Source organism: Adiantum capillus-veneris, chromosome 29 (genome assembly GCF_014529385.1).
Source record: "Adiantum capillus-veneris isolate H3 chromosome 29, ASM1452938v2, whole genome shotgun sequence".
NCBI classification, from domain to species: domain Eukaryota; kingdom Viridiplantae; phylum Streptophyta; class Polypodiopsida; order Polypodiales; family Pteridaceae; genus Adiantum; species Adiantum capillus-veneris.
In genome coordinates, this window is record NC_140959.1 from 65,321,124 (window position 1) to 65,346,738 (window position 25,615).

At 47.2% G+C, this 25,615-nt stretch overlaps 1 protein-coding gene across 3 annotated transcripts in view; it reads left to right on the top strand.

Annotated features, from left to right (window-relative positions):
- Positions 1-25,615, top strand: part of LOC147419326 (basal transcription factor complex subunit-like protein) — a 113,219-nt gene that overhangs the window by 49,182 nt on the left and 38,422 nt on the right. For 2 of the 3 annotated variants that reach the window (XM_086505990.1, XM_086505989.1), the window contains exons 7-10: positions 1,371-1,424; positions 1,493-1,561; positions 1,949-2,025; positions 2,115-2,210. In XM_086505990.1, coding sequence (XP_086362116.1) covers positions 1,371-1,424; positions 1,493-1,561; positions 1,949-2,025; positions 2,115-2,210 — 296 coding nt within the window. Of the gene's footprint in view, positions 1-1,370; positions 1,425-1,492; positions 1,562-1,948; positions 2,026-2,114; positions 2,211-25,615 lie in introns of those variants that run through there. The other variant, XM_086505991.1, reaches the window with a different exon arrangement.

Sequence of the window (25,615 nt, forward strand, 5' to 3'; positions counted from 1 at the left end):
TCTCGGTTTGGCCTTTCGCAGCTCACATTGACTCAGATCTCTTTGGTGTATTAGATTAGCCCTGGAGGTGCTTCATCAACTAACGCAAGGCTAACACGAAATATTTGTGATCATGTGATCTACTTGATTCAACCTAATCTCTCAATTCTGCTGCATTCGACAATCGGGCAGACCCCTTGCACAGTTACATATGTGCGCGGGGGGCCGGGGGGGCACCTTAAGGGTATGTTGTGCATTGCATCACCTCATGCATTATTTTTGCCAATGTTATTGGATTCATTATTCATCTCTCTCTCGCAAGATCTGTCTCTATCATGCTTTATGGAGTGCAGATATGGGGGTCTAGCCTGGATCGTCACGGGCGCACATATGATAGATGGAGATCCATGGAGAGACCACTTGTATCGAGGATCTCCAGGCTCGCCTCAGTATAACATGAGATTATCAGAGGCAATGAGTGCACTGCGGATTGTAGTGGAGACTAGTGTCTTTCATTCACAGCACATAGGAGCTCCCGCGCAACAAATATGCATGACTAGCGCTTGAGTCATCACGACAGTTGGCCAGTGAGGGTGATACTTCATGTTGGTTTTCAGAGATATCATTTTGGTTTGAGCTCATAGATTTAGTATGGACAGGCTGCCCCCTTTTCAGTGTTCCCTGGATGCACCATCCCTTACCCTCACACATTGAGAGATTAGTAGGATTATTAGACATGATCTCATTCAGTTGGATACTAGGAGGACTTGGCTGTCTTGCTCACATGAGTTGGGGACGAAGATGGCTTTTTATCAAGACCATCTTCTCCGCACGATAGATGATGGCTTTATCTCACCTCCTTGGTATATGGACACCAGCTGCTGAATCTCAAAAGGGAGTCTCCCAGTAAAAAGTTGCTCTCACATGAGTTTGGTTGAACCTTTTTAAAAACATTTGAATACTAAGAGGACTTGGCTGTCTTGCTCACATGAGTTGGGGACGAAGATGGCTTTTTATCGAGACCATCTTCTCCGCACGATAGATGATGGGTTTATCTCACCTCCGTGGTATATGGACACCAGCTGCTGAATCTCAAAAGGGAGTCTCCCAGTAAAAAGTTGCTGTCACATGAGTTTGGTTGAACCTTCCTAAAAACATTTGAATCTAGGCCCTCATGGCCATCGATGATCGACCCCACCAATTCAATTACTGCTCATCTTTTCCTCTAGTTACTTCTTTTTTGGTCTTATAGGTGCTTGATTGATTGCTTTCTGCGATTTAGAGAGCTTCTCTCCATCCTATTAAGGGTTTGATTTCTTTTACTTGTTTTTTCTCATTACGAAGACAAAGATAGCACAGCATCAACTTAATATTTTCTTCCTATAATGTAGATCCCGATTGATACATGCATAGTGGGCAATGAACATTCTGCATTTCTGCAGCAGGTAGTGATCCTTTGTTCTTGTACATACGGCCAAATGAAGGTCTTCTCACTTTGCAAATGGTGTTGCAGGCAGCCCATATAACAGGAGGCATATACATGAAGCCATCTTTGCCTGAAGGTATTTTACAGTATCTTACGGTAAGTAATTTGTGAATCCTACAAGGTTTTTTACCCTGGCGGGGGGGGGGGGGGGGGGGGGGGGGGATGAGAACTAGTCTTATTAAATCCAATAAATTGCTGTTAGCCGCAAATTACAAGCAAAATTCAGAGACAATAAAAGCATCGTTGAGGGATTGAACTGGAGATAATGTCCTAACTGCTTTGACTTTTTTTGATAAGAGAGTAAGTAGGTAGTTCCACTAGCTTAGTTGAGTTTTATTGGCTTTTAAAATAAAATTGTTTATGGCTAAAAAGCAGCTTCTGCAGGCACTGTGTATTGTCATGGCTACACGTTTTTATCGCTCCTTGTATTTTGACTGAAGAGTTTTTGGTGGCTGAGCCCAGTCAATTGCTTGCTGTATGCAGGTAGTGTTCGCAACTGATTTACATTCTCGAAGGTTTTTGCAGCTACCTCGCCCTGCTGGTGTCGATTTTCGGGCATCGTATGCACTTAGCTGTCTCTTTTTTTTTGTTTGACATATTTTCTGCACATTTTATGACTTCACATCTTAAAGATTTTTTTGCTGTGCAGGTGTTTCTGTCACAAAAAGACAATAGATATGGGTTTTGTATGCTCTGTCTGCCTATCTATTTTCTGCAAGAAGCACAGTTCCTGCTCCACATGCGGGTAAGTGTCAACAGATTTGGAACACTGCAGAATTTTGTTATTTTGATTATCATAATCACACTGCCCAAAGGTTATGATGCTGTTTGGTTGGATTAAATATATATTTTACAACATTGTTATAGCACCCCAATGAAACTCACACACCCTCTTCGCTAAGTCCTACAATGAGAGGTAGGAAGAACTGCCTTTGATCTTGCAAAAGGTGCTTCTGCTCTTTCTCGATTGCAGGCCCTCTCTCCAGAGCCAGTTAAGGCCTCACACTTCCCTGTATCTAGTGGTATGTGTGTGAGCGAAGTTAAGTAAGCTCCAGCCATTACTAATGATCACTGAAAATTGGATTTTCCTTGTAGCTTGTGAGATACATCACGACTATTCCAACGATACATCACGAAAATTGGATTTTCCTCGTAGCTTGTGAGATACATCACGAATATTCCAACGATCTGGAAGATGATTCTGAATTGACACTAATCAATTTTCTCTGAAACTTGACCTGTGCTTTGCTTTGAATAATGCCTTTCCTTTCATCTTTCGACTTTGAGCTTTCTCAATACAAAGCAAAACCCAAGTACCACTTACATATATAGTTTCTTGTGGGATTTCTCTTCTGCTTCACACTAAAGCGAAACCTTCTTGATCTTACCAGTTACATGCTGTCTAAAAGCACTATACACTGTACATATGTGCTACTTAATGTGTTTACAAAATAGGAGCCACTTCGTGTTCTCAATTATTGTCGAGCAACGTAGAGACACTGCCACTATTTCTCTTTGGATCATCCAACAATGCTCCAGATTTTTTCTCCATAGAGCGTGATTGGAAGAAATTTTCTGTAGGTTCCCAAGTTGAAAACCTCTTGGTAAATTTGCAACACATGAAGCGATTCCAAGTTCAACCTCTTTCATCCACTTTGCATCCATTGGTGGATAATTCTTGCTTTTAACTAAATAATGTTTAACTTTTCTGATTTTTGTGCCTAAATCTGCGGAGCAATCAAGACCTTGCCCAATTCCTTTACATCTGGCTGTTCCTCAACCGGCATATCTTATGGCACATCACCCACAAAATGTGTAAGAAGGTTCACATGAAATTCATTATGTATCTTCTAGACTTTTGGTAGCTTTATGTGTGAGCTACATTGCTAATCTTATTCAAAACTTGAAAAGGCCCACAGTAAGGCATACTGAACTTTGGAAACAATTGTTCCATGCCGTTGCTCTCTCTTGCTATAATCCCTCTTTTCCCCTTCTCGTGTTAGAGCTTCACCTCCTTCGGTGGTGGTCATGTGGAGATGACCGAAGACGACACTCTTATGACCTACAACCAAAGGTTTTGGGACACGTTTCTACCAGTGGCTTCTTTTCATATGGTCACATTCGAGGTGCCACTGGAGTGCTATTGTTTGCGACTTGCTTGAGGAACTACAGAGGTATTACCCAAAGCACAAGTCTTTTAGCACTCAAGAATTGATGGATCATGCTCAAGACGGCTATCATTTGCTTGTGATATTTGACTTTTGGTATTGATTTATCATGGTCAAAGCTAGCAAGCATAGAGACCAAGAAGGGAAAGAAGACGGGGAAGAAGTTTGCCAAGAGAAAGCGGGCTTAAGCACCTCGTTTGATGACCGAGCAAATTGTTGAATAAGTTCAAGAAAGGAAAATGTTACAGTTGTGTTGAGATTGGTCACAATACGACTAAATGTCCAAAGAAGGAGAAAAGTCTCTAAGACAAGTTAGAGATGTCAAAGGAAGTTGAAGAGCTACAAGCCAAGAAAGGAAAGACGCATGCAGAATTGGTTTCTGACTTTATGGAGACGTCGAAGAATCAAAACGGCAGGAGTATGGAGCTTTGCAGAGCATGGGGTAAAGTATGTGATCAAGTGGCGTTAATTTTGTTTGACAACGGAGCCAAGGAAAACTTTATTCCAGCTGAGATGACGGTAATGGGAGTGAAGCTTGACGAGACTTGGCCATAGATGGATACAATTCTAGTGGGCCATTGGAGGGGTGTGATGTTCTCTTGGTGTAAGGTGCAGCGGAAGTGAATGTTGAACATTGCTCAAGATGAAGGGTCCGAATTGTGCTCAAGGTTCCTTTTACTTACGGAAGGGAGAGCCTTCCGTTCCTTTAGTGAGAGAGTGCAAATGATCACAAACAAAGTGAATGACACTGTGAATGAAGGTGCCGAGACTGAGAGATAGAGAGAGAAGAATACGACACCAGAATGTTGTCAAACCCTCGTCCGAAGGCCCCACTCTCTATGGCGAGAGTGGTCTACTATTGATTGCTCAAATCTCTACAATGCTTTGGACTTGCCGACGACGTCGACGACGACGAGACAGGCTGAATTCTGAAAACACTAATGGCTGAAATCTGCAAATCTTTGATTGCTGAATTCTGACTCTATGTCGGTGACGAGGATGCGACGACGACGCGTTGAAAACGCAGATGCTGAAATGTGCGTTTCCCGGGCTGAATCTGCAAACTTCGGTGGATCTGACCGTGCGGCAAGGATCTGTTGCGGGAAGGTGAGATTTGCGAGGTTTGGGGTTTCTACTGCGGTGTCTATGTGCTGAAAACTGAAAAGGCTGAGGCTATGGCTGAATCTGTCGCCGCAAATCTGCAAAACGCTAGAATGCTCTGCAAACGTAAAAACGCTAGGGCTGATTTCTGACTTGCTGCAAAAACGTTAGTGATCTGCTGTGTTTTGTTGTCGCCAGGCTGTTGCAAATGCAAAACGCTGGGCTGATCTGCAAGCTGAAAACGCTGGCTTGTTCTTTGGCTGACAACACTAGGTGATCATGCCGGGGGGTCTTGCTGAGAAGGTGCATTGCCGGATGTCTGGTCCCTGTTGTCTCTCCTGTCAGAAAGTGCTAGCGCTAGGGTTTCTTATATATCTGCTTGCCAAAATTGCCCTACCCAGATTCCCAACAAAAGTCACTTAAAATTAATAAGTGAAAATTGGCTAAAATAGGGAAACTAGGTCTATGCACTATAAAAATGCTTGTGATTGGTTCTGATTGAAATTTGATGGTCATGCTATGTGCAACCAGAGGATATGCATCTACTCTAAGTGTCTGGACATGCACGGTCTGCGAACAGACTCACAAAGGTGCGAGAACACTTCCTAATCTAACTGAACCGAACCCATGTCATGAAGTAGCTTGTCCACGTACACATAGGGTTAGATGTGCATGTGACACTTGGGAATGCCTTGGCACCACAAGGACAATGTGATTGTGGACTTTTGGGGTAGGAAACTAGGTGAAGAATAGTAAGGACAAGGATCTAAGTTCTAAATGTAAAACTCAAAGAAGAATGTGTATCTCTTGTATTGGCTCTGTCCATTAAAAATCAATGAAATCAAGTCTTTTTGTCATAGTCACAAGGGACGCTGCCGTGCCGTGACACGTTCATAATGTGAAACTAAAATATCTACCTCACTCTCAATGCTTTTGTTATGTGGGACCAAATGGTATGATGTACATAGTGTGATATTTGCGAAAACGGATGCTATGGTTGCAGGCGTGTACATACCTTGTCCGGCAGGCGAGGCCAGGGACGTGGCACCGTTGCATGTTTTACCACATTAAATCATGCCTAATTTTCTTTAGGAATGTACAAATGTCAAGTGTTTCGAAGTGGCACGCTAGTTTAGCCTAGAAAGTTCAATGTGGAACAATCTTGGCAAAAAATAGCAGGTTTCATGCACGGGCATAAAAGACGTGTCCAAAGTGCTCACCAAGTGGGAAAAGGAGGTTCAATATGAAATTTGAGCCCGATAGGATTTTTCCACAAATTTAGGGATTTTTTCCAGCTCGTTTGGGTATTTTACGAACAGAAAGTGGTATTTTTGGACAAAAAATATCCATAAAATGGTCAAAAAATAGCTCAAAAATAGCACAAAATGGCTCAAAATGCCACATCAACGACGGTGCCATTGTTTCTCAAGCTAAGGGAGAAGTTTTAGAGCCAAGAATGAGCTGATGTGGGCACATAAGCAAGGAGATACAACCATTTCATTACAGGGTGCTAGTGCAGTCTCGTGCTGCTTCCACTACATGGGTGAGGGTGTGAGGCCTCCAATTAGGGTTTCCACTCCTCAAATAACTACTTGGGCTTCTCCAATGAAGTATTGAAGCTTCCATGAAATGGTCACGACGAGAAATCGAAGCATCATTTTAGGGTTTTTAACTGGTCAAATGAGCACTGCATCTGTGCAATTGGGAGCGAGGCTACACCTAATCTTCACACACACAAGAGTTTTGAGTTAGTATTGGTTCTGTTTGAAAGTGTAGCTTGGTTCTTTTTTAGTGTATTTTTGTATTCAAATCATCAACGCCTAGCTTGAATTTGCTACGAATCCTCACAGTCAGAGGCCCAATGCTTTCCTAGTCGCACTGCGCACTTCTTGACACATTTTTGGTGAACCCGACGCGAAGTAGGCTAGGGTGAGGGCTCAAAAGCTTCATTGAGAGTCTCAATTCAAAAGTTTAAAGCTATGGAGCAACAAGAGGAACAGGGGGTTCGATTTGATCGAGTCACAATGCAAATGTTTCAAGCTTTTGCGGTGTTTATGCAGCAACAAGAAGCTGCGGAAAGGAGGGAGCTTTCAGCAACCAAAGCGCTTCAATCTGTGGTGAAGAAAATGGACCAATTTAAAGGTAAAGATGTAACAAAGTATCTTTGTGGGTATGTAAAGGAGATGGAGCTACATTGAGTGCCCGAAGCAGAGATGGTGCAAAGTTTTGAACTAGCTGTGGTTCCCGAGATCAAAGAGCATGTAAGGGGAATTAGAAATGAGCATGGGGCAACTTGGGAAGCATTCAAATTAGCCTTGAAGGAAGAGTATTTCATGGAGGACTCCGAAAGGGTAACAAAGAGGACATTTTTAGAGTGGGTAGTTCGTCCAAAAGAGGGACTTTCGCCTACCGAAATGCTAAGGGAATTTGAATGCCGCTATGATCAACTTTCAAGGACTGAGAAGGCCACCCTAAACTCAGAGAAGACAGAGCTTTTTTTTAGGCCGCAGCGCAGGTAAAGAGATTCAAGATAAGTTAGAGCTACTACTTGAGGATAAGGATGCGGAACAAGGTGTACAGACTAATTGGAATGAAGTTGAAGACGCCATTTTGCTGCTAACTAAGCGACAACGACGAAGAGACAAGATGATAGTCAACCCTACTCAAGTCCCAAGTGTTCCCAAGAGTCCTATAAAGCCTGTGATGTGGTTCCAAAGAGTGACAAGTCCATTCTAGATGATATTGTCAAGGGAATGAAAGAGCTCAAGTTAAAGCTTACAAGGCTAGAAGAAAAGGGGCAACCATCAGGTCAATCTATAGGGCAACGACCTCAAATTAGAGAAGGCTTTGTCAATAGATGCATATGGTGTGATAGTACTGATCATGCAAGGAGGGATTGTGAAAGTTTTAAAGACGCTTTGACAAAGGAGCTTGTTTTCTTTAAAGATGGCAAAATTCACTGAAGTGAAACAGGTAAGCTCTTTGGGACAAACTTTGGCAAAGGTGGGATGAAGAAACTAGTTGAGGACATGGCTACTAGCCATGCTATCTCGATGGTTGAGGCAGCCGCCTAGGGGTTGAAGGTGGAGTCTATTAAGAAAAAAGGATCAGTCAAGGTTGGGGAAGAGGAATCTAATGGTATTGGAGAGCTATGGCCATGCGCCATAGAATCTGCTATGAAGGGTAAAATGACTACAGAGGTTTTACATGAAGCTGGAGATTATATTCGGCTAGAAACAGGTTGGAATGACCATGTAGATTCTTTGTCAGTACATGCATACATTGCCAAATGTCAAGCCAATGAGGCCATTGCTGAAGAGAAACGTAGGCGTGAGAATGGGGATGAAGGGCCTTCCAAACGGGCGACGAGGAGTGGAGACAGAAATGACAGTGCCTCCTATATCACGTTCCCCGCAACATATCAATGTGACATAAAAACGCGTTTCATGCAGATGAAACCCCGAAACCTATGAAACGTTTTGCCGGAACGCATGAAACGGACATGCATTTTTTATGAAACATTTAAAATTGGGGTTTTTTTTCCATATTTTTGAGGTCTAGATCCAATTAAGAGATGATTGTGGTCCCTAAAACTTATGGTTTGTGACATTGAATTAAGTTTGAACTTTGCTAAATGAATCAATGATGCATCAATTATGATTCATGAAATTAGTGGCTGTGTTTTAACTTTCATCAATACTGACCATCTCTTTGATCGTGCTCGCTTGAACTCGCTTCTAAGCAGTGAGCACGTCTCTCTCTCTCTCTCTCTCTCTCTCTCTCTCTCTCTCTCTCTCTCGCGTGGACATTAAAGTCTAGAGTCATGTGTGCTACATTGTATACATATTTATCATATTTTATTAATATTTAATTTAATCTCGTTTATGAAACCTGTTTCATGTTTTTGACGCTTTGAAACGAAACGTTTCAAAACCTCGAAACCTCGAAACGACCGAAACCACGAAACGTCTCATGTCACACTGCAACAGATACCTGTCTCCGAAGTGCCTATGCAAGAAGCCTCTAAAGAAAAGAAGGAGGATGCAACGAAAGCTAAAGCAAAGGGTCCGGTCTACAAACTCCAATCTGACATAGAGGCGGCAATTGATCTCAAAAAGGTTTTGGAAGAGAGGATTTTGAACAATAAGGTGGAATTTACCTTGGGTGAGGTCCTTGGTATAGCAAAACAGGAATTCCACGAAATTGATATCATAAAGAGGAAGCGACAGTCTCTTACTGAATCTATCCATGTACAAGGTAAAGAAGAGACTTTAAATTCACAAGGTGTACAGGTCTATGCCGAGCAAGGTGAAGAAACTGTTGTTGAATGCTACAAGTCTAGGGGAGGAGTAAAACACATGTTCGCTTCTTGGATGATGAAGATGAAGTTGAGACCACTCACAAGAGTTACTACTTGAAGAGTCACTGGGCAAGAGCAACTACTGAGACCAAGTACAAGTCTGTGGCAAAGAAAGTGAAACCAGTGGCATTACCTCTACTAAAAGACTGTATGGATAAGATGGATCAAGCTGCTTTGCAACCCAGTCTTTGTGAGCCGAGCAAGATTGGACATAAGTTTACACATGATACTTTGAAGGAGTTAAAGATTGGTTGCAAGGACAATTTGATAGATGTTGAAAGAGTATGCTTTGAAGAAATGCTTGCCAAACATGGGAAGGCTTTTGCATTTGAACCGCATGAGATAGGGTGTGTTGATCCATCCATTGTTGCTCCTATGGTGATCTTCACTATCCATCATGTACCTTGGTACTTGAGGTCTATTCCGGTTCCAAAGGCCCATTTGCCAAAACTCATTGAGTTGCTTAATGAAAAGATCAAGATGGGTATTTTGGAGCCCTCTTGTGCTCCTGTCACGTGCACATCTAACCCTTTGTGTGCGTGGACAAGCTACTTTATGACATGGGTTCAGTTCAGTTAGATTAGGAAGTGTTATGGCACTTTTGTGAGTCTGTTCGCAGACCGTGCATGTCTAGGCACTTAGAGTAGATGCATATCCTCTGGTTGCACACAACATGATCATCAGATTACAGTCAGAACCCATCAGGAGCATTTTTACAGTGCATAGACCTAGTTTCCCTATTTAAGCCAATTTTCACTTTTGGGAAACTGGGTAGGGCAATTTAACAAGCAAGTATTTAAGAAAATCCAACGCTAGCACTTTTTGGCAAAAGATGCAGCAAGGATCAGACATCCAGCAGCGCAGCTTCTCAGTAAGACAACCCCCCCCCCGCCCGCAAACCTAGCTTTTCAGCCATCAACAAGAATTAGCCAGCGTTTTTTCAGCATTGCAGATCAGCCAGCGTTTTGCAATTGCAGATCCACTTGGCTACAGGAGGACACAACAGATCTGCTAGCGTTTTTCCATCAGAACCTCAGCATAGCCTAGTGTTTTTGCATTTGCTGACTAATCCCAGCATGTGCAGATTCCCGGCGACAAAACCTTCAGTTGCATCAGCATTTTCAGTTTCAGCATAGACACACTGCAGAATAGCCCCCAAACCTCGCAGATCGCACCTTCCCGTAGCAGATCCTCGCCGCACGGTCATTTCAGCCAGCATTTGCAGATTCAGCCAAGAAAACGCAGATTTCAGCATCTGCGTTTTCAGCGCTTCGTCGTGGCATCGTCGTCATCGCCATCGTCATTGACATAGAGTCAGAATTTAGCAGAGAAAGATTTGCAGATTTCAGCCATTAGCGTTTTCAGATTTCAGCCCGTCTCATTGTCGTCCTCATCGTCGTCGACATCGTCGGCAAGTCCATTGCATTGTAGAGATTTGTGCAATCAATAGTAGACCGCTCTCGCCATAGAGAGTGGGGCCTTCGGAGGAGGGTTTGACAACATTCTGGTGTTGTATTCTTCTCTCTCTCTGTCTCTCAGTCTCAGCACCTTCATTCACAGTGTTTATCTACTTTGTTTGTGACCACTTGCACACTCTCACTAAAGGAACGGAAGGCTCTACCTTCCATAAGTAAAAGGAATCCTTGAGCACAATTCGGAGCACTCATCTTGAGCAAAGTTCAACATTCACATCCGCTGTACCTTACATTGGTATCAGAGCTTTAGCAGTGTTCTGTATCACTTAAGGAAAGAAACACATTTGTTTTTTTTGCTTGTTGCGGTCGCACGTAACCCAAGTCCTCTTGGGCGTGTCGATTCCTAATCGTGTTTTTGAAGAGTGACAAGAATCCCAAGAAAGAAGGGCTTGTCCAGCCTTCCCTTGTTCTCTTTTCACTCATTGAGAGCGGACCGTGCACTTAGCGGCCGGCCAATCGACGTGAGGTGGGAAAAAACAACCTTGGTGTGAGCGTAAGGCCACCAAGGGGTGTGCCCGCGGAAAAGAGAAGAGCTCGGGTGAAGAGAAGATCCTTCTCTAACACAGATTGCAAGCTAAAGAAGAACCTCAAGGACTCAAGAACCCAAGATCCCCAAGACCCCAAGAACCTCAAGACCCTCAAGAACCCAAGAACCAGAAGAACCCAAGTTCCTTGTGAACTTAATAACCCAAGACTCCAGTGTATGGTCATCACCCGAAGCGAAACGGATACTTTGCATGAAGGTGATGAGCATGAGGGTGGTGAAGAAAAATTTTCCCCACCAGGAGATTTTTCTGACCCTCCCCCTTCCCATCTACGTCACGGTTTGCACCAAATCCTATGGAGGCTTTGGTCAAGTCTATGATGGACATGATGTTAAAACAAGAAGCGAATCGCGTTGCCTTGGAGCGCGAGCGCGAAGCACGCGAAGAAAGAAACGCAGCTATTGAGCGTGAGCGTGAGCGTGTGCAAGCGCGCTTGGCGGCCGAAGCAAGAAAGGAGGCGGCTGAAGAAAGATGAGCGGCTTGGAGGCCGAGCGTGAGATACAGAGAGACCTACGCATGCAAGAGTTGGTCCGAGAGGTTCTCACCGCGAAGTCCGAGCCGGCCAAAGATATTGGTAGTTCATCAAGTGGCGCAAGCCGAGATTCAAACTCCAACAACCCCGTCACAGAGAAGATTACGTTTAGTAAGTATGATGGTAAGATGGATGCTACGATTATTCATTCTTCGTTGCATCAATTTAATGCTTATTTTGCGATATCAAGAAGACAAGAAATAGCAAGGTTTTGACAGCAGCTATATACCTTGCTGGTGATGCCATTAATTGGTACCACGCATGGCAAGAAGCACAGTTGACCGCGCACCTAGAGGAAGCCGAGGAAGGCGCGCCCCTTTCCTTCAATTGGGACAACTTTCAAGACAAGCTCAAGGCGCGGTTTATGCCACCACACTACCTAGCACTGTTGAAAGACTATTGGCGCAGTTTGAAGCAAAATGGTATGCCAATTATGCTTTTCTCTAATCGTGTTTTGTAGCTCGGCACCCAATTACGCAAATCCGATGATGAGCATATCAGTTCGGCACCCAATTACGCAAATCGGACGAGTATATCAGGTTTGATGTCGAAGTCCTCGACCCAATCGATCTCAACAAGGCGGTAGTGATTGCTCTTGCACAGGAGATGAAGCACAACAAGGGAAAGCCTAAGGAAAACAAGACTTCTACAAGTACCACTCAGACTCCTCAGAACGGTAAGAATGGTAAGAACGGTAACTCTTCTAACCAATCTTCCAATAGTCTCTCAGAAAAGAACTCTCCAAATGAACCTAAGGGTAAAACTAAAACAATTGCTAAACCTAAGCTCACTCCAGATGAAAAGGCAGAACAAGGAATTTTAGGAGGATACATCACGTTGGAAGAACAAAGCATTTATTTTAAGGAAGGTCGTTGTTTTCATTGTCACATTAAGGGTCACATAAAAAGAACATGTCCTAAGCTTGACTCTAATGAATTTAAAGAACCTACAGAACCCACTTCTTCTGTCAATGCAATAAATAAGAACACGAGTGTCACCCAAGTCTGAAACCGGCCCGTAGGGCGGTAGGCATTGGCTTTCACCCGAAATTCTTTACTTTACACACAGAGCACTTTGCAAAGGAGACCTGTAACGGGAATTAACACTTAATCACCCACACGGCTCGGAAGCTAGAATGCTCCGAGCAGACGCCGACAACCTGTAGGCCCCAAAATTGGCGCCCCTTTCGGTATTTCTTTATTCTTTAGGAGGGTAAATTACAAGGTAAGGTCCTGGGAATCCTTCACGTGTATCCACCTAGATACCATTCGATTTGGCCAAATTTCGGTAGCATAACAGCCCCAAAACTTGCGCGAAACCAATTCCCCTGCTGGAACTTGCTTGCACTGTCGTATACCCTCTGATTCCTGTCTAAAAACAGTAAATTCAGCACGCTTTATTTACTGGTTTTTGCCCTGTTTTCAGCCCCAAACAGTCCCCTAACTGTCCTTTGCCAGTGGGGCACGATTCCCAATGATCCTGGCGTCCGTACGGCTGAAAAACAGTGAATTTACAGCGCATACACAGCGCTGATTTTGCACCTGTACGGTGAGGTTATGACCCTCACCAGTGCCTGCTTTGGAGCAGCAGTTAACTACCCCTGTTCCTGCTCAAGGAGGCTCTTGCCTCAGCACAAAAGCATGAACCCACACAACTGTACATCAGTTCAAATGAGTAGCCCTCTTGTGGGGCATCACATAACTGCACGTAGGGGAGAGAGAGAGCAGTGTGTAGTGTGCAGGGCATCACTCCTAGCACCACACTGTACATGAGAGGGAAAGGAAGCACTCCATAGCTCTTAACCTGTGACAGGTTGCAAATGAGGCCTCTCCCAGCTTAAAAATCAGCGCCCATTTTTCTGCAAGAGGAAAGTTCACGAAAATGTGACTTGGCGCATTTTCAAGCATTTTCCCGTTTCGGGTTTGCCGCTTAAAAATATCCTGACCGGTTGCCCAGTTGACTTCGCGGCAAAGTTATAAAGTGTTCCCCTAGTCATACCGGAGGTAATGACGCGAACACATTTCCCGGCCCAAAATAGCAGTTCCCTTAATTTTAGGAGATGCTTCCGTTGGGCTCCCACTGGTCTTCTGACCATCTATCCTCATTGGGACCGCATCCAAAAATGCAATGTGGCCCAACTGTCGGATACTTTTTGTTGGTAGTCCCACCTTGACTTTACGCCTTAATTGAGTTCACTTCCTAGTATCCACCAACTTGCTAAGTGTGACGGGGGGACCTATATGATCTTGCTCTGAGCCTAGACATCCTCTTACCATACGAATTCCAGTGCCGACCACTTCTCGTCTGCGGGTGAATCTACCGTTCACATTGGCTATACAATGTCCGACCGTTTGCTACTTCAAGAAGAGGGTCTTAAACAAATAAAATAAACCCCATTGGAAAGAAACCAACAACCAAGGTTAGCAGTTGCCACATCTCTGTGACATGGTTAATAACTGCCACGTCCTCGTGACATAGTCTCTCATGATCCTCCCATTGATGAGTCTCTCATTAAGTGTTATGGTCATATGAAGGGTCAGTGTTTTGTCATACTGTGTGACCTAGGCAGTATGCATGATTTGATTAGGGACTCTCTTGTCGAAAGAGCCCGCTTGGAGGTTAGCAAGACATCTCCTTTCGAGGTATCCGGCTTCTCTCCCGGTACGGACTCTCTCATCACGCACGAGTGTCTTGATGTTTTGTTCACTGTTCAACAAGCGTTCTTCCGTAGAAAATTTGTAGTCTCTCCTCTTTCAGGATGTGATATGCTTTTGGGCATTCGATGGTTTCGTGAGCATAACCCTTTCATTGATTGGGTGGAAAATATGTTCACTTTCGAAGCAAAAAGTGACTCTCCCATTGTCATTCGTGGAGAGCAAGTTCATTCTTCATCTCTCATTTCTAATGTGCAGGCGAAGATTGAAAAGGATCCGGAGAAGGAGACTCTCTGAGTCTCTTCTTTCCCGAAGCACGACACACATGATTTGCATGATAATGATAAGCGAGATGATAAGCATGATGATTTGCATGATCAAGATGTGATTATTCACGAGCATGATGATTTGCATGATCAAGATGTGATTGTTCACAAGGATGATGGTTTAGTTGATACTTTGTTTAGTGAAGCTAACCACATTGCAAATTCGATCAATCACGAAGAACTGATCTTGGCTCTCGAGACGAGGTCCAAAGAATGATTAGTCAACATGCATTGTTCGAGTGTTTCATTCGTGATGGTTTCTTGTATTTTCGTCACCGTCTTTATGTGATCCCTTTTCATAGGCATGCCATATTGCATGATGAACACGATTCACTCATGAATGAGCACGGATGTATGCGGATTACTCATGAAAAGATGACATGTTTGCATTCAAGGAATTCACATTCCATGTTTCTTCCTTGGCATGACACAGTATTCAAGCATTGGCATTTCCATTGTGATTTGCCACACTTTTTTTTTTTTTCGAGAAAAAGATCCTTCTATTAGTTAATGAAAACTGCCCATAGGGCTACATCCACCTCTGCAAGAGAGGGCTACAACAAGCATGATGGGGAGACTCTCCCAATGAAAAAACAACATATATACAATGAGGCTAAATCAAGAGATGGGAGGAGGGAAGAGCCACACAGGTTGACAGTAGTGCCATCTGAGCATCCCCTGGACTATGGTGTAGAAAGGCCCAGGTCGCCAGAGTCGAAGGAAAGCCTCGCGGCGCTCTTGCATGCGGTCGGAGCTACCTTGTAGTCCCTCAAGCTGTCCTCTGAGAGTATGGATCAACTCTAGCCAAAAGTCACGAACAGTCTCTGCTGGTGGCACAGGGCTAGCCTCAAAGATGTGGAAACAGCGGACCCGCCAGATGAACCAAAGTGTCAGGCCACTGACGAGCTCCCAACACTCCTCTCTCTCACTGCACCACTCCTGTGGAGTAAACTCTGTAGCAGGCTGGAGTGTAGGTCGCCCCCCCTGCATCACTATCATCCTGTTGGTGGAAGATACTCAAGCTGAAGTGCCGGGCCCGTGAGGGTGGACCAAGCCGCTGCCCCCCAAGTGTACTGTCGAGCCGTGGAGAGGGCAGGCATCAGCCGAAGAACTCGTAGCCACACCTGCTGGGCCGAGGGACAATCCCAAAGACAATGACGCTGACTCTCCACCAACTGGTCACAGGCTGCACATGCGGCCGAGAGACCACTATGCACAAGCCCGCTCCCTACTGCTGTGGCTCTGTGTGCAACCGGCCACTTAAACAAAGTGACGCGCCTCGGCTGTCTGGAGTCCCACAGCCTTTGCCAAAAGGCTGCCAAGAACTCGATTGTGAGGCCCTCCTTCTGCCAATGACGTGCTGCAGCGGGGCGGGCCTCTCTCTGTGCTGCAAGTATATGACATCCAAGCCGAACAGTGTACTGAAAGAAGGGGACTCCTGGGCGGTCTGCAGAAGAGAAGGGGTCCCTCCATAGCCACTCACCAGGATCCCACTGTACTCGTGCTAGTGGACAACACTCCCAAGCCCATAGCCTCCAGTGTCCTGTCTCAAGAGCTGCTGGGTCAGGGTCTATGACGCAAGTCCTCCCACAGATGCCCACAACTCGGATCCTCCAGAAACAGCACTCTGCGACTTGCGGGGCCTCCACTGCAACTCGCTGTAATCGTCCCCCACCCTGAAGCTCGAAGAACAGGGCTGGGACAGTCTCTGAGCAGGCCCTGACTGAAATGAGAACCTCCATTCGTGTGAAGGCTCCCATCCACCGGGGTGCTATTGGCTCGAGAGGCGTGAGCCACTCAGCTGGAACTGACTCTGAGATGTCCTGACACATGCTCTGCACCCCCCTCATGCCCTGTAGTAGTTGGAAACCCTGCACCTCCTCTGACAAACCTGTGAACTCTAGCCAGTCACCTAGAGAGCGCGCTGGACCTGCTGCCATGGGACCCCAAGAAACATGAGGCCGACTCCCAACCAAGTGGCCTCTCTGAGTGCTGACCATGGGGTTCCAGACGAGGGACTGCCGTAGGCGCTCCTCCGTGCATGTCGGCTGTCTTTGCTCTAGGCCACGCCGTAAGAGCTCCTAGGATTGAAGCAAACTCACAGCGAAGCGGTCCTCCAGTCTCCTGCTCAAACCAACTCGGCGCAACTCTGTAAAGATCCATCTGGTCGAAGGTTGCCAAGGGCCTCCTGACTGAGGCACCCTGGCACGAAGCCTCTGTAGCAAGAACTCCTTCCAGGGCTCCTCGCCTTGAAGAAGTCCTCTGACGACGAACTTCCCAAGAAGGGCTCTGCCCTGCTGTGCTGGATCAATGATCCCAAGCCCTCCCTGAGAACAAGGAAGTGTGATGACCGACCAAGCCACCTTGGCTCGGGCAATCTGAGTGTCACGACCTGACCAAAGAAAGTTCCTGATCAGCCTCTCTACCTGGCTGATACAAGAACTTGAGAAGATTTAGCAAGAAGTGATGTACCACATAGTCGCCAACAACACCTGGTTGGCAACTACTACTCTACCAGCCAGCGAAAGCCGTGCTGAGCTCCAATATAACAGCTTTCTCCTGATGGACAGGAGAAGAGGAGCAATCTGCTGCTCGGGGGACAAGTCAAAACCAACCTGACAACCCAAGTATCGAACTGCAGTCCCTGGGGGAGTCCACCTGAAACCCTCTCCTGGCATCCAATCTGGCACAGGAGCACTGCCAACCGAGAAAGCCACTGTCTTTCTCCAGTTGATCAGTGCGCCCAATGCACAATAGAAGGTCTCCAAAGCCTGCTCACATCTGTGTAGATTGGCCTCCTGGCCCTCTAAGTACAAGGCTGAGTCGTCGGCAAACTCAGCGTCCAGAAGCTCATCTCCCCGTATAGGGTGCTAAGCCCCTCAGACCAACCTGCTGTGACACCAAAAATCTGCTCATTGCCTCCGCATAGAACAGAAAGAGAAAGGGGGCAAGAGGACAACCCTGTCTGACCGATCGTGTGAGCATGAAGCGCTCACCTCTACCTCCTGCCAAAAGCACCCGACTGTGAGCCTGTCTGTACAAAGCTGACACCCCTCTGATCCAAGCATCTGAGAAGCCCATCCTGCGTAGAGTGCCCTTTAGAAAGTCCCAGTCAACTCTGTCGTATGCCTTCTCAAAATCGAGAAGAAGAATCACAAGGTCCTCCCCACGGAGCCGTGCCAGGGCAGAAGCCTCCCAGAAAGTGAAGATGTTGTCAAGGATACTGCGTTCCTTGACAAAACCTGGCTGAGTCCCATGTATAAGGCTCTCCAAAAGTGGCTGAATCCTCAAACTCAGAGCCTTGGCAAGAATTTTGTAGGCTGAGTTGAGGATGGTGATGGGGCGCCACTGTCGAATCTCATCCAAGGAGCCACCCTCCTTTGGAATGAGGTAAATCAGGCCCTCACTCATGCTATCTGGCATCACTCCTGTGTGCAGAATGTACTGAAAGGCACTACAAAGATCTGGGCCAAGCAGGTCCCAGTACTCCAAGAAGAAGCTGGGAGTCAGCCCATCCTCACCTAGACAGCTACCACGAGGAAGGGCCCTAAGAGCCGTGTGCAGCTCCTCAAGCTAAAGAGGCATCTCTAGCCTCTGGCGCATCTCCTCAGTCACAAGACAAGGCATCTGTGCCCAAACCTGCTCCCTGCATGCATCCTGCCGCTCTGACTGGGGCTCAGCCGACAGTAACTCACGGTAAAAGTCAATAGCGACTGCATGCATATCCTCGGGCTCACAAACAACTGACCCATCGGGTCTCCTCAACGGATTGACCTTGGCATGCGAGTGCCGAGGTCCCACTGTCTCAAAAAAAGCACCAGTCACTCTGTCACCCACCTGAGTCCACTGAGATGCCTGGCGGTGAAACGCAAACTCATGACGCCTCTCCTCTGTGCAAGCAAGCTCCTGTCGAGCCTGCTGTAATTGCTCCTCTAACCATGGACTATCTGGATGCTGCTCCTGCATCCTCTGTAGTGAAGCAATGCCTCGTCTGAGACGCTGCTTCTCCTCTCTTGCTGCAGCCCGTCGAGCCAGAGACTCCTGGAGAAGAAAGTGGCTAAGCTGAGCTAGGCCTAAGGCCACTCTGTCTGCAGGCAGAGCCTGGCTGTCCATGCCCTCTGTCCAGAGAGCCTCTACCCTCTCTCTGAGTGCTGAGTCCAACAAGACCCGCTCTGGGATGCGAAGCATCGTGCTCCCACTCCTCTGCCCGTCTGCCACTATGAGGATCACTGGTGCATGGTCCGAGAAGGATGTCCCTGCCAGGATGCCCACTGATCCCCCCAAGTCACTGAAGTGGTCACTAGTGTAGAAGCGATCTATCCGCGATAGATTCACTCCTCCCACTCTGCGGTCCGATCTAGAGAAGGCAAGACTCTCTGGACGCCTCACAAAGCCAGAGTGCTGCCATGTATCCGAGACCCTCATAGTCATACACAACCTCTCCCAAGCTGCTAACTCGACTCCATGCACAGTAGCATGGGTGCCTCCAATCCTATTAGAAGGGTCCTCCAACATGTTGAAGTCCCCTCCTACACACCAATGGTCAGCCTGTGGCAAAGACTCAACAATCTGTGACCAGAACTCTGCACGAGCACTCGCCACATTGGGCGCATAGATGTTCAGGAAGCCCACAAGGCCACCCTGAACCTGCATAGTAAATCACTGAGCCCTGCCTGGCATAATAATCCCTCTGCCCACAATGGCCTGCTGCAAGGAGTCCGCAATAGTCATACATACCCCACCCTGGATGCCTCCAGGTCCAAAAGCAGCTGACCAAAAGGTATCATATCGTCCACGCAAAATCTGACCACATCACCGAATGCGGCTCTCAGACAGATGGTGCTCCTGAAGCATAAGGAGATCAATCTGTCCTCCCACAAGGCAACGCTGAAGCTCCTGACGCAATCGGCCTCGCTGTCGCTGAAACTGGGGCCCACCTAGTCCCTGCACGTTCCACGAGACGATCCTCATGGGGAGCGAGAGAGAACAGATGTTGCCGCAGCAGCAAGACGGGCTATCTTCGAGGCTGGCTTGGATGGAGAGTAATCCGCATCCGAACGTCCTCTAGATAGGCGAGACTGCATGTTAGTGGCTAGTCCAAGCCCAAGCAGAGCGAGCCGTGCGTAAAGCAACCTCCTCTGTCCAGGAGTCCTCATGAATGTATACATAGCAAGGCAAACACTGCGTATCAGCAAAAAAGTACACCACAATGTGTCTACATCCTGCTGAGTCTGGGGGTGTCACCGCAAACTTGGCTAGTGGCCACAAAGTCTGCAGCAAATCTGTAACTCCAAGTGATCCCATGTGGTGAGAGAACTCGAGAACCTGTGTATGCAACCATCCCACCACTGAGTCGAGGGACCACTCTGTCTCGGTCCTACCTGAGAGGGGGAAGGAGAAACCAACTGCTGAGTCCAAGGCCTCTGTCCCCCTAGCGGCGAGGAACAAAGCATGGACCCTGAAGCAGGCTGCCTCGTGGTTTGCTGCGGAATGGCCGAGAAAGCGAGTGAACCCGTAGTCGAAGAAATCCCAGCGGCGTCGGAGGTCAATGCTCGTCAGACCACGAGGGATAGCTGCAAGGGAAGATGTCTGAATCTGCAGAGGGGGCTGCAAGAAGGGCTGACCCTCTCACGCTAGGCGACTCGTGGCAAAGGCGCTGCCAAGAGATCTCCTAGCCGTCGGCGAGGGACCAGTCTCCTGAGATGACTGTGGAATTGGAGCAGGAGGGGGGGGGGGCGGAGGGGAGGAAAAGCGGGGTGGGGCGACAGAGGTAGAGGGGCGAGGTGGGGAGTGGACGGGAGCAGAGGGCGGGGGGGAGGATGAGGAGGAGGAGGGGAACTCTGAAGGGGGGGCGGCTGGCGAGGGTGAAGTAGGGGTGGAGGCTGGCGTAGGGGGCTCCTCCTGCTCAAGAGGACCAAAGCGGTTCCCCGTGGGAACCCACTGCTGCTGAGTAGGCACCTGAGGGCCACTCTGAGTGCCAGGCTGTCGCTGTGGCCCCTGGCGTCGACGGCCGCGGGCCTGCTGCCACCCCTCCTCCGCTGGAGCCCCTGGCTCGGAGGGTGGCTCTGAATCTGTGCGCTGTGCCGCTGGCTGTGGCTGCGGCTCAGCCTTGGCAGGTTGGGGCTGAGGCTGAGGTGCAGGTCGTGGCCTCCTCTGTGGACAGGCCTTCGCTAGGTGGCCCATCTGTCTGCAAATGAAGCACTGGTTCGGGAGACCCGAGTACTCCACACTCGTCTAAACCAACCCCCACTCACCCGAGGCAGAAGGATGACCTTCGGGAGTGTGTGGGTATCTCTGACCAAAACTCGAACTGAGGGGATGCCACCGCCTTGGCAGCTACTGATGCTGCCGTACGAGGTGACTCCAGGACAGTCCCGATGGCGGAGCCAATCCTGGAGAGAAGTGGTAGGTACTCCCTCCGTAAACCCGGAAAGCAGACTGAGATGGGGATGTCTGCCTCCGCTACTAGCACATCCGAAGTCGGGTCAAAACCATGTCGCCACTGTCGAAAGTGGGCGCGTGATGCTCGGATGGCCAGTGGACTCATAGCTATGACCTTGGAAGCCATCTCGGAGGTCTCGAACTCGATCTGGTAGTACCCTTGTCCGAGAATCTGGACATCCAAGATCTTGCCCACCTCTGCGAGAAGGCGGGCCTGGAGAAGGTCTCGTAGCTCTCCTCTGCTAGGACGGGTGCCGAGAATTTTGCAGATGACCGAAGTCGCCTGCAAACGCTCAACCTCAACGGCTAGGCTCGCTTGCTCTGACGGCGAAAGAGCAAGTTGAATGGTGGGCTCAGCGGGGTCGGGCGAGGGGGCTTCGGATGAGTCCCTATGTGGCGGAGCTGGAGCCTTCATCTGTGTCTACTGCTGTGGCGAAGAAGCGGGCGGTGAAGAGACTCTGCAACTGAGCACGCCGAGCACTGTCCGAAGAAATAGTGTTGCAGAGCCAAGTGCAGGAACCTTCGGGAATGACGAAGACAGTGGGGGGGGGGAAGGATAAGGCAGTGAGCGAGAATTCAAGGGGCAGCGGGCGGGGGGGGGAGGGGCAGCAGACAGGCTGGGGGGCAGCGGACAGGCTGGGGGGCAGTGCGAGGTGGGGGCAGCGGGCTGTTGCGCGCAAGGGCAGGCGGGGCGGGCTGGGTTGATGCACGCGGGCTGGGCTGGGCTGGGCTGGGGCAAGGGCAGGCGGGGGACGGGAGGCAGCAAGGGGGAGGGGGGGGAAGTGATGGCGCAGCAGGGGGGGGGTCGTAGCAGTAGCGAGCGATGATACCGATTTGCCACACTTGATTGATTTAGATCAGAAAGTCAAGATTCGACCCCATTGTTTCCGCGTGTTTGATGAAAGGTTTGGCACTCCGTCTCTGTGTTCATCTACATTGCATGCACTGTTTGTTCGAAAGACTAGAATTTTTGCAGTCACTTTACATGGAATGGGCATGTTCATGTTTTTGTGTTGGAAGTGGGTTCAAGAATTTTCATCCTCGGAGATTCTTGAAGAAGGTAGACACATGACTATCGACGAAGTTGAAGCATTGAAGGAGTCACAGATGACTTTGTGTCGCTTTCAACACGGCCTAAAGATGCCAGCATTGTAGACCTTTATGAAGTTCAAGTATCGCATGAACCACGCATCAGAGTGGGCCGGTGAAGAGTCCTTTCCAGGATTCCAGACGCTGTTGGCGATCTCCCTCGACGCCATACAGTTCGGTACCAATACCTCACTTTGAAAGGAGATGTCACGTACACATTTAACCCTATGTGTACGTGGACAAGCTACTTCATGACATGGGTTCAGTTTAGTTAGATTAGGAAGTGTTCTTGCACTTTTGTGAGTCTGTTCGCAGATCGTGCATGTCCAGGCACTTAGAGTAGATGCATATCCTCTGGTTGCACACAGCATGATCATCAAATTACAATCAGAACCCATCAGGAGCATTTTTACAGTGCAGACCTAGTTTCCCTATTTTGCCAATTTTCACTGATTATTTTTAAATGACTTTTGTTGGGAAACTGGGTAGGGCAATTAGCAAGCAAGTATATAAGAAAACCAGCGCTAGCACTTTCTGGCAGAAGAGGCAGTAGGGACCAGACATCCAACAACGCACCTTCTCAGCAAGACCCCCCCCCCCCCCCCCGCCCTCCGCAAACCTAGTGGTTTTAGCCATCAACAAGAATCAGCCAGCATTTTCCAGTATTGCAGATCAGCCAGTGTTTTGCAATTGCAGATCCACTTGGCTACAGCAGGACACAACAGATCCACTAGCGTTTTTCCAGTAGAACCTCAACGCAGCCTAGCGTTTTTGTATTTGCTGACTAACCCCAACGTTTGCAGATTCCCGGCGATAGAACCTTCAGTTGCATCAGCGTTTTCAGTTTTCAGCATAGACACACCGCAGAATAGCCCCCAAACCTCGCAGATTGCACCTTCCCGCAACAGATCCTCGTCTCATGGTCCGATCATCCATCGTTTGCAGATTCAGCCCGGAAAATGCAGATTTCAGCATCTGCGTTTTCAGCGCTTCGTCGTCGCATCGTCATCATCGACATAGAGTCAGAATTCAGCAAATAAAGATTTGCAGATTTCAGTCATTAGCGTTTTCAGATTTCAGATCGTCTCGTTGTCGTCCTCATCGTCGTCGACATCTCGACAAGTCCATTGCATTGTAGAGATTTGTGCAATCAATAGTAGACCACTCTCGCCATAGAGAGTGGGGCCTTTGGAGGAGGGTTTGACAATATTCTGGTGTCGTATTCTTCTCTCTCTATCTCTCAATCTCACCACCTTCGTTCACAGTGTTTATCCACTTTGTTTGTGACCACTTGCACTCTATCACTAAAGGAACGGAAGGCTCTCCCTTTCGTAAGTAAAAGGAATCCTTGAGCACAGTTCGGAGCACTCATCTTGAGCAAAGTTCAACATTCACATCCATTGCACCTTACAGCTCCATATTCAAACAGGCGGTTCACAATTCCGAAGAAAAATGGTTCTTTACGCTTTATTCAGGATATGCAACCTGTCAACAAGGTTACAATTAGAAATGTGGGTACAAGGCCAGTTGTAGATGAATTTGCAGAGGCATTTGTAGGAAGGGCAATATATTCTATGGGGTATTTGTACTTAGGGTATGATCAATTCTAACTAGCAATGGAAAGCAGGGACCTGACTACGATGAGGACACCTTTGGGTCTGGTAAGGATGTGCACCTTACCTCAGGGAGCAACTAATTCAGTTGCACGTATGATAAATGGCATGAACAAAGTCCTACGTGACTTCATACCGCAAACTACAATGCCTTTCCTTGATGATGTGCCAATCAAAGGATGTGATGTAAGTGATATAGATGTGGCTCTGGACTCGAGGGGGTGTCGCAAGTATGTGGCAAATCATATCAATGATTGTGATGATATCTTGTCGAGATTGGAAGAAGTGAACCTTACCTTGTCTGGACAAAAGTTAGTGTTTTGTGTGAATGAAGTTCTTATTGTGGAACATATGTGTGGGCCGTATGGTAGAAGGCCTTGTCCAGCAAAGATTGATGTAATTCAAAGAATGAAAGAGACATATATTAATGTAACTGAGGTTCGAAGGTTCTTGGGTGCATGTGTGTTCTACATTATCTGGATTCCACATTATGCGCATGTGGCAAAACCTTTGTATCAACTTTTGAGAAAGAACCAAAAGTTTCAATGGGAAGAAATGCATACCCATGCCATGAGAAAATTAAAGAGGTTGCTACTTATGTCTCCAACTTTGAGGAAAGCAAACTATGAATGTGAAAGATATGTAATTGTGACAGTGGATACTAGCCCCACAGGAATTGGATGGTCGATTGGGCAAGATGATGATGATGGCAAGCGATATGTGGTGAGATTTGGAGCAAAAGTCCTAAGTGCTCGTCAACGCAACTATCCACAGGTAAAAAGAGAGTTATGGGGAGTAGTCACATCATTGAAATGTGACAGAGTATTTGATAGGATCAAATATAATCGTGGAGACTAGTTGCTCAACTCCCAACATTGCTATGTTGAGATGTATTGCCTACATAAAGCCTTTAAATCTAGAATTTAAGCATATTGGAGGGAAAGATAATCCAGTTGCGGATATGCTTTCAAGAGCAAGGTATGAAAATGAAGGAGACATGGTTGTCGAGGACGATGATGTAGGCACAAGGTTCTATACTATCTCTCATGCGAAGGGTGATCATGCTTGCCTGTCAAATGCCCTTGAGTCATTTACAGAGGACCTATATCAAGGTGAATGGTTGCTCATTGGACGCTATCTGAGCACTTTGACAAGGCAAGAAGGGTGGACTGACCAAGAGTTCAAAAGAATACGAAGAAAGGCCTATGAATACATTTTGAAAGATGGGTACTTATGAAAGCGTCCGAAACAAAGAAATGGAATGCCGTTGAGAGTCGTGAATGATAAGGATGCTCAAAATGAGCTTATGAAAAAGTTTCAGGAGAGTCTTTATGCTGGACATAGAGGTGTATGGGCCACCTTTACTAAAATGAAAGTGAGGTATTGGTGGAAAGGTATGTATAAAGATGTATCTCACTATGTGGAGTTTTATGAAACCTGTCAAATGTATTCAAATATACGTCATCGTGATGGGTTGCACCCTACTTACCCATTGGCCATGCACTATAAGTGGGTAGTAGATCTGGTTACAATGCCATTGGGCTTATGGCAAATGAGATACATAGTGCTTGCACAGGAAGATTTAACCAACCAAGTTGAAGGTCGTGCTCCAAGAACAAAAAGCATTGAAGGGGTACGTAAGTTCCTGTTGAATGATGTAATTAGCCGTTATGGCTGTGTTGGGAAAATAACAGCAGACAGGGGTGAATTGGATGCCGACAAAGCAAGGGAATTTTTCTCCAGGTTGGGCATTAAACTTGCTCTCACTAGTGCATATAATCCTGAGGAAAATGGCAAATCAGAGCGTGGGCATCCTCCTATCATTAAAGCTTTGGCTAAGGCCTGC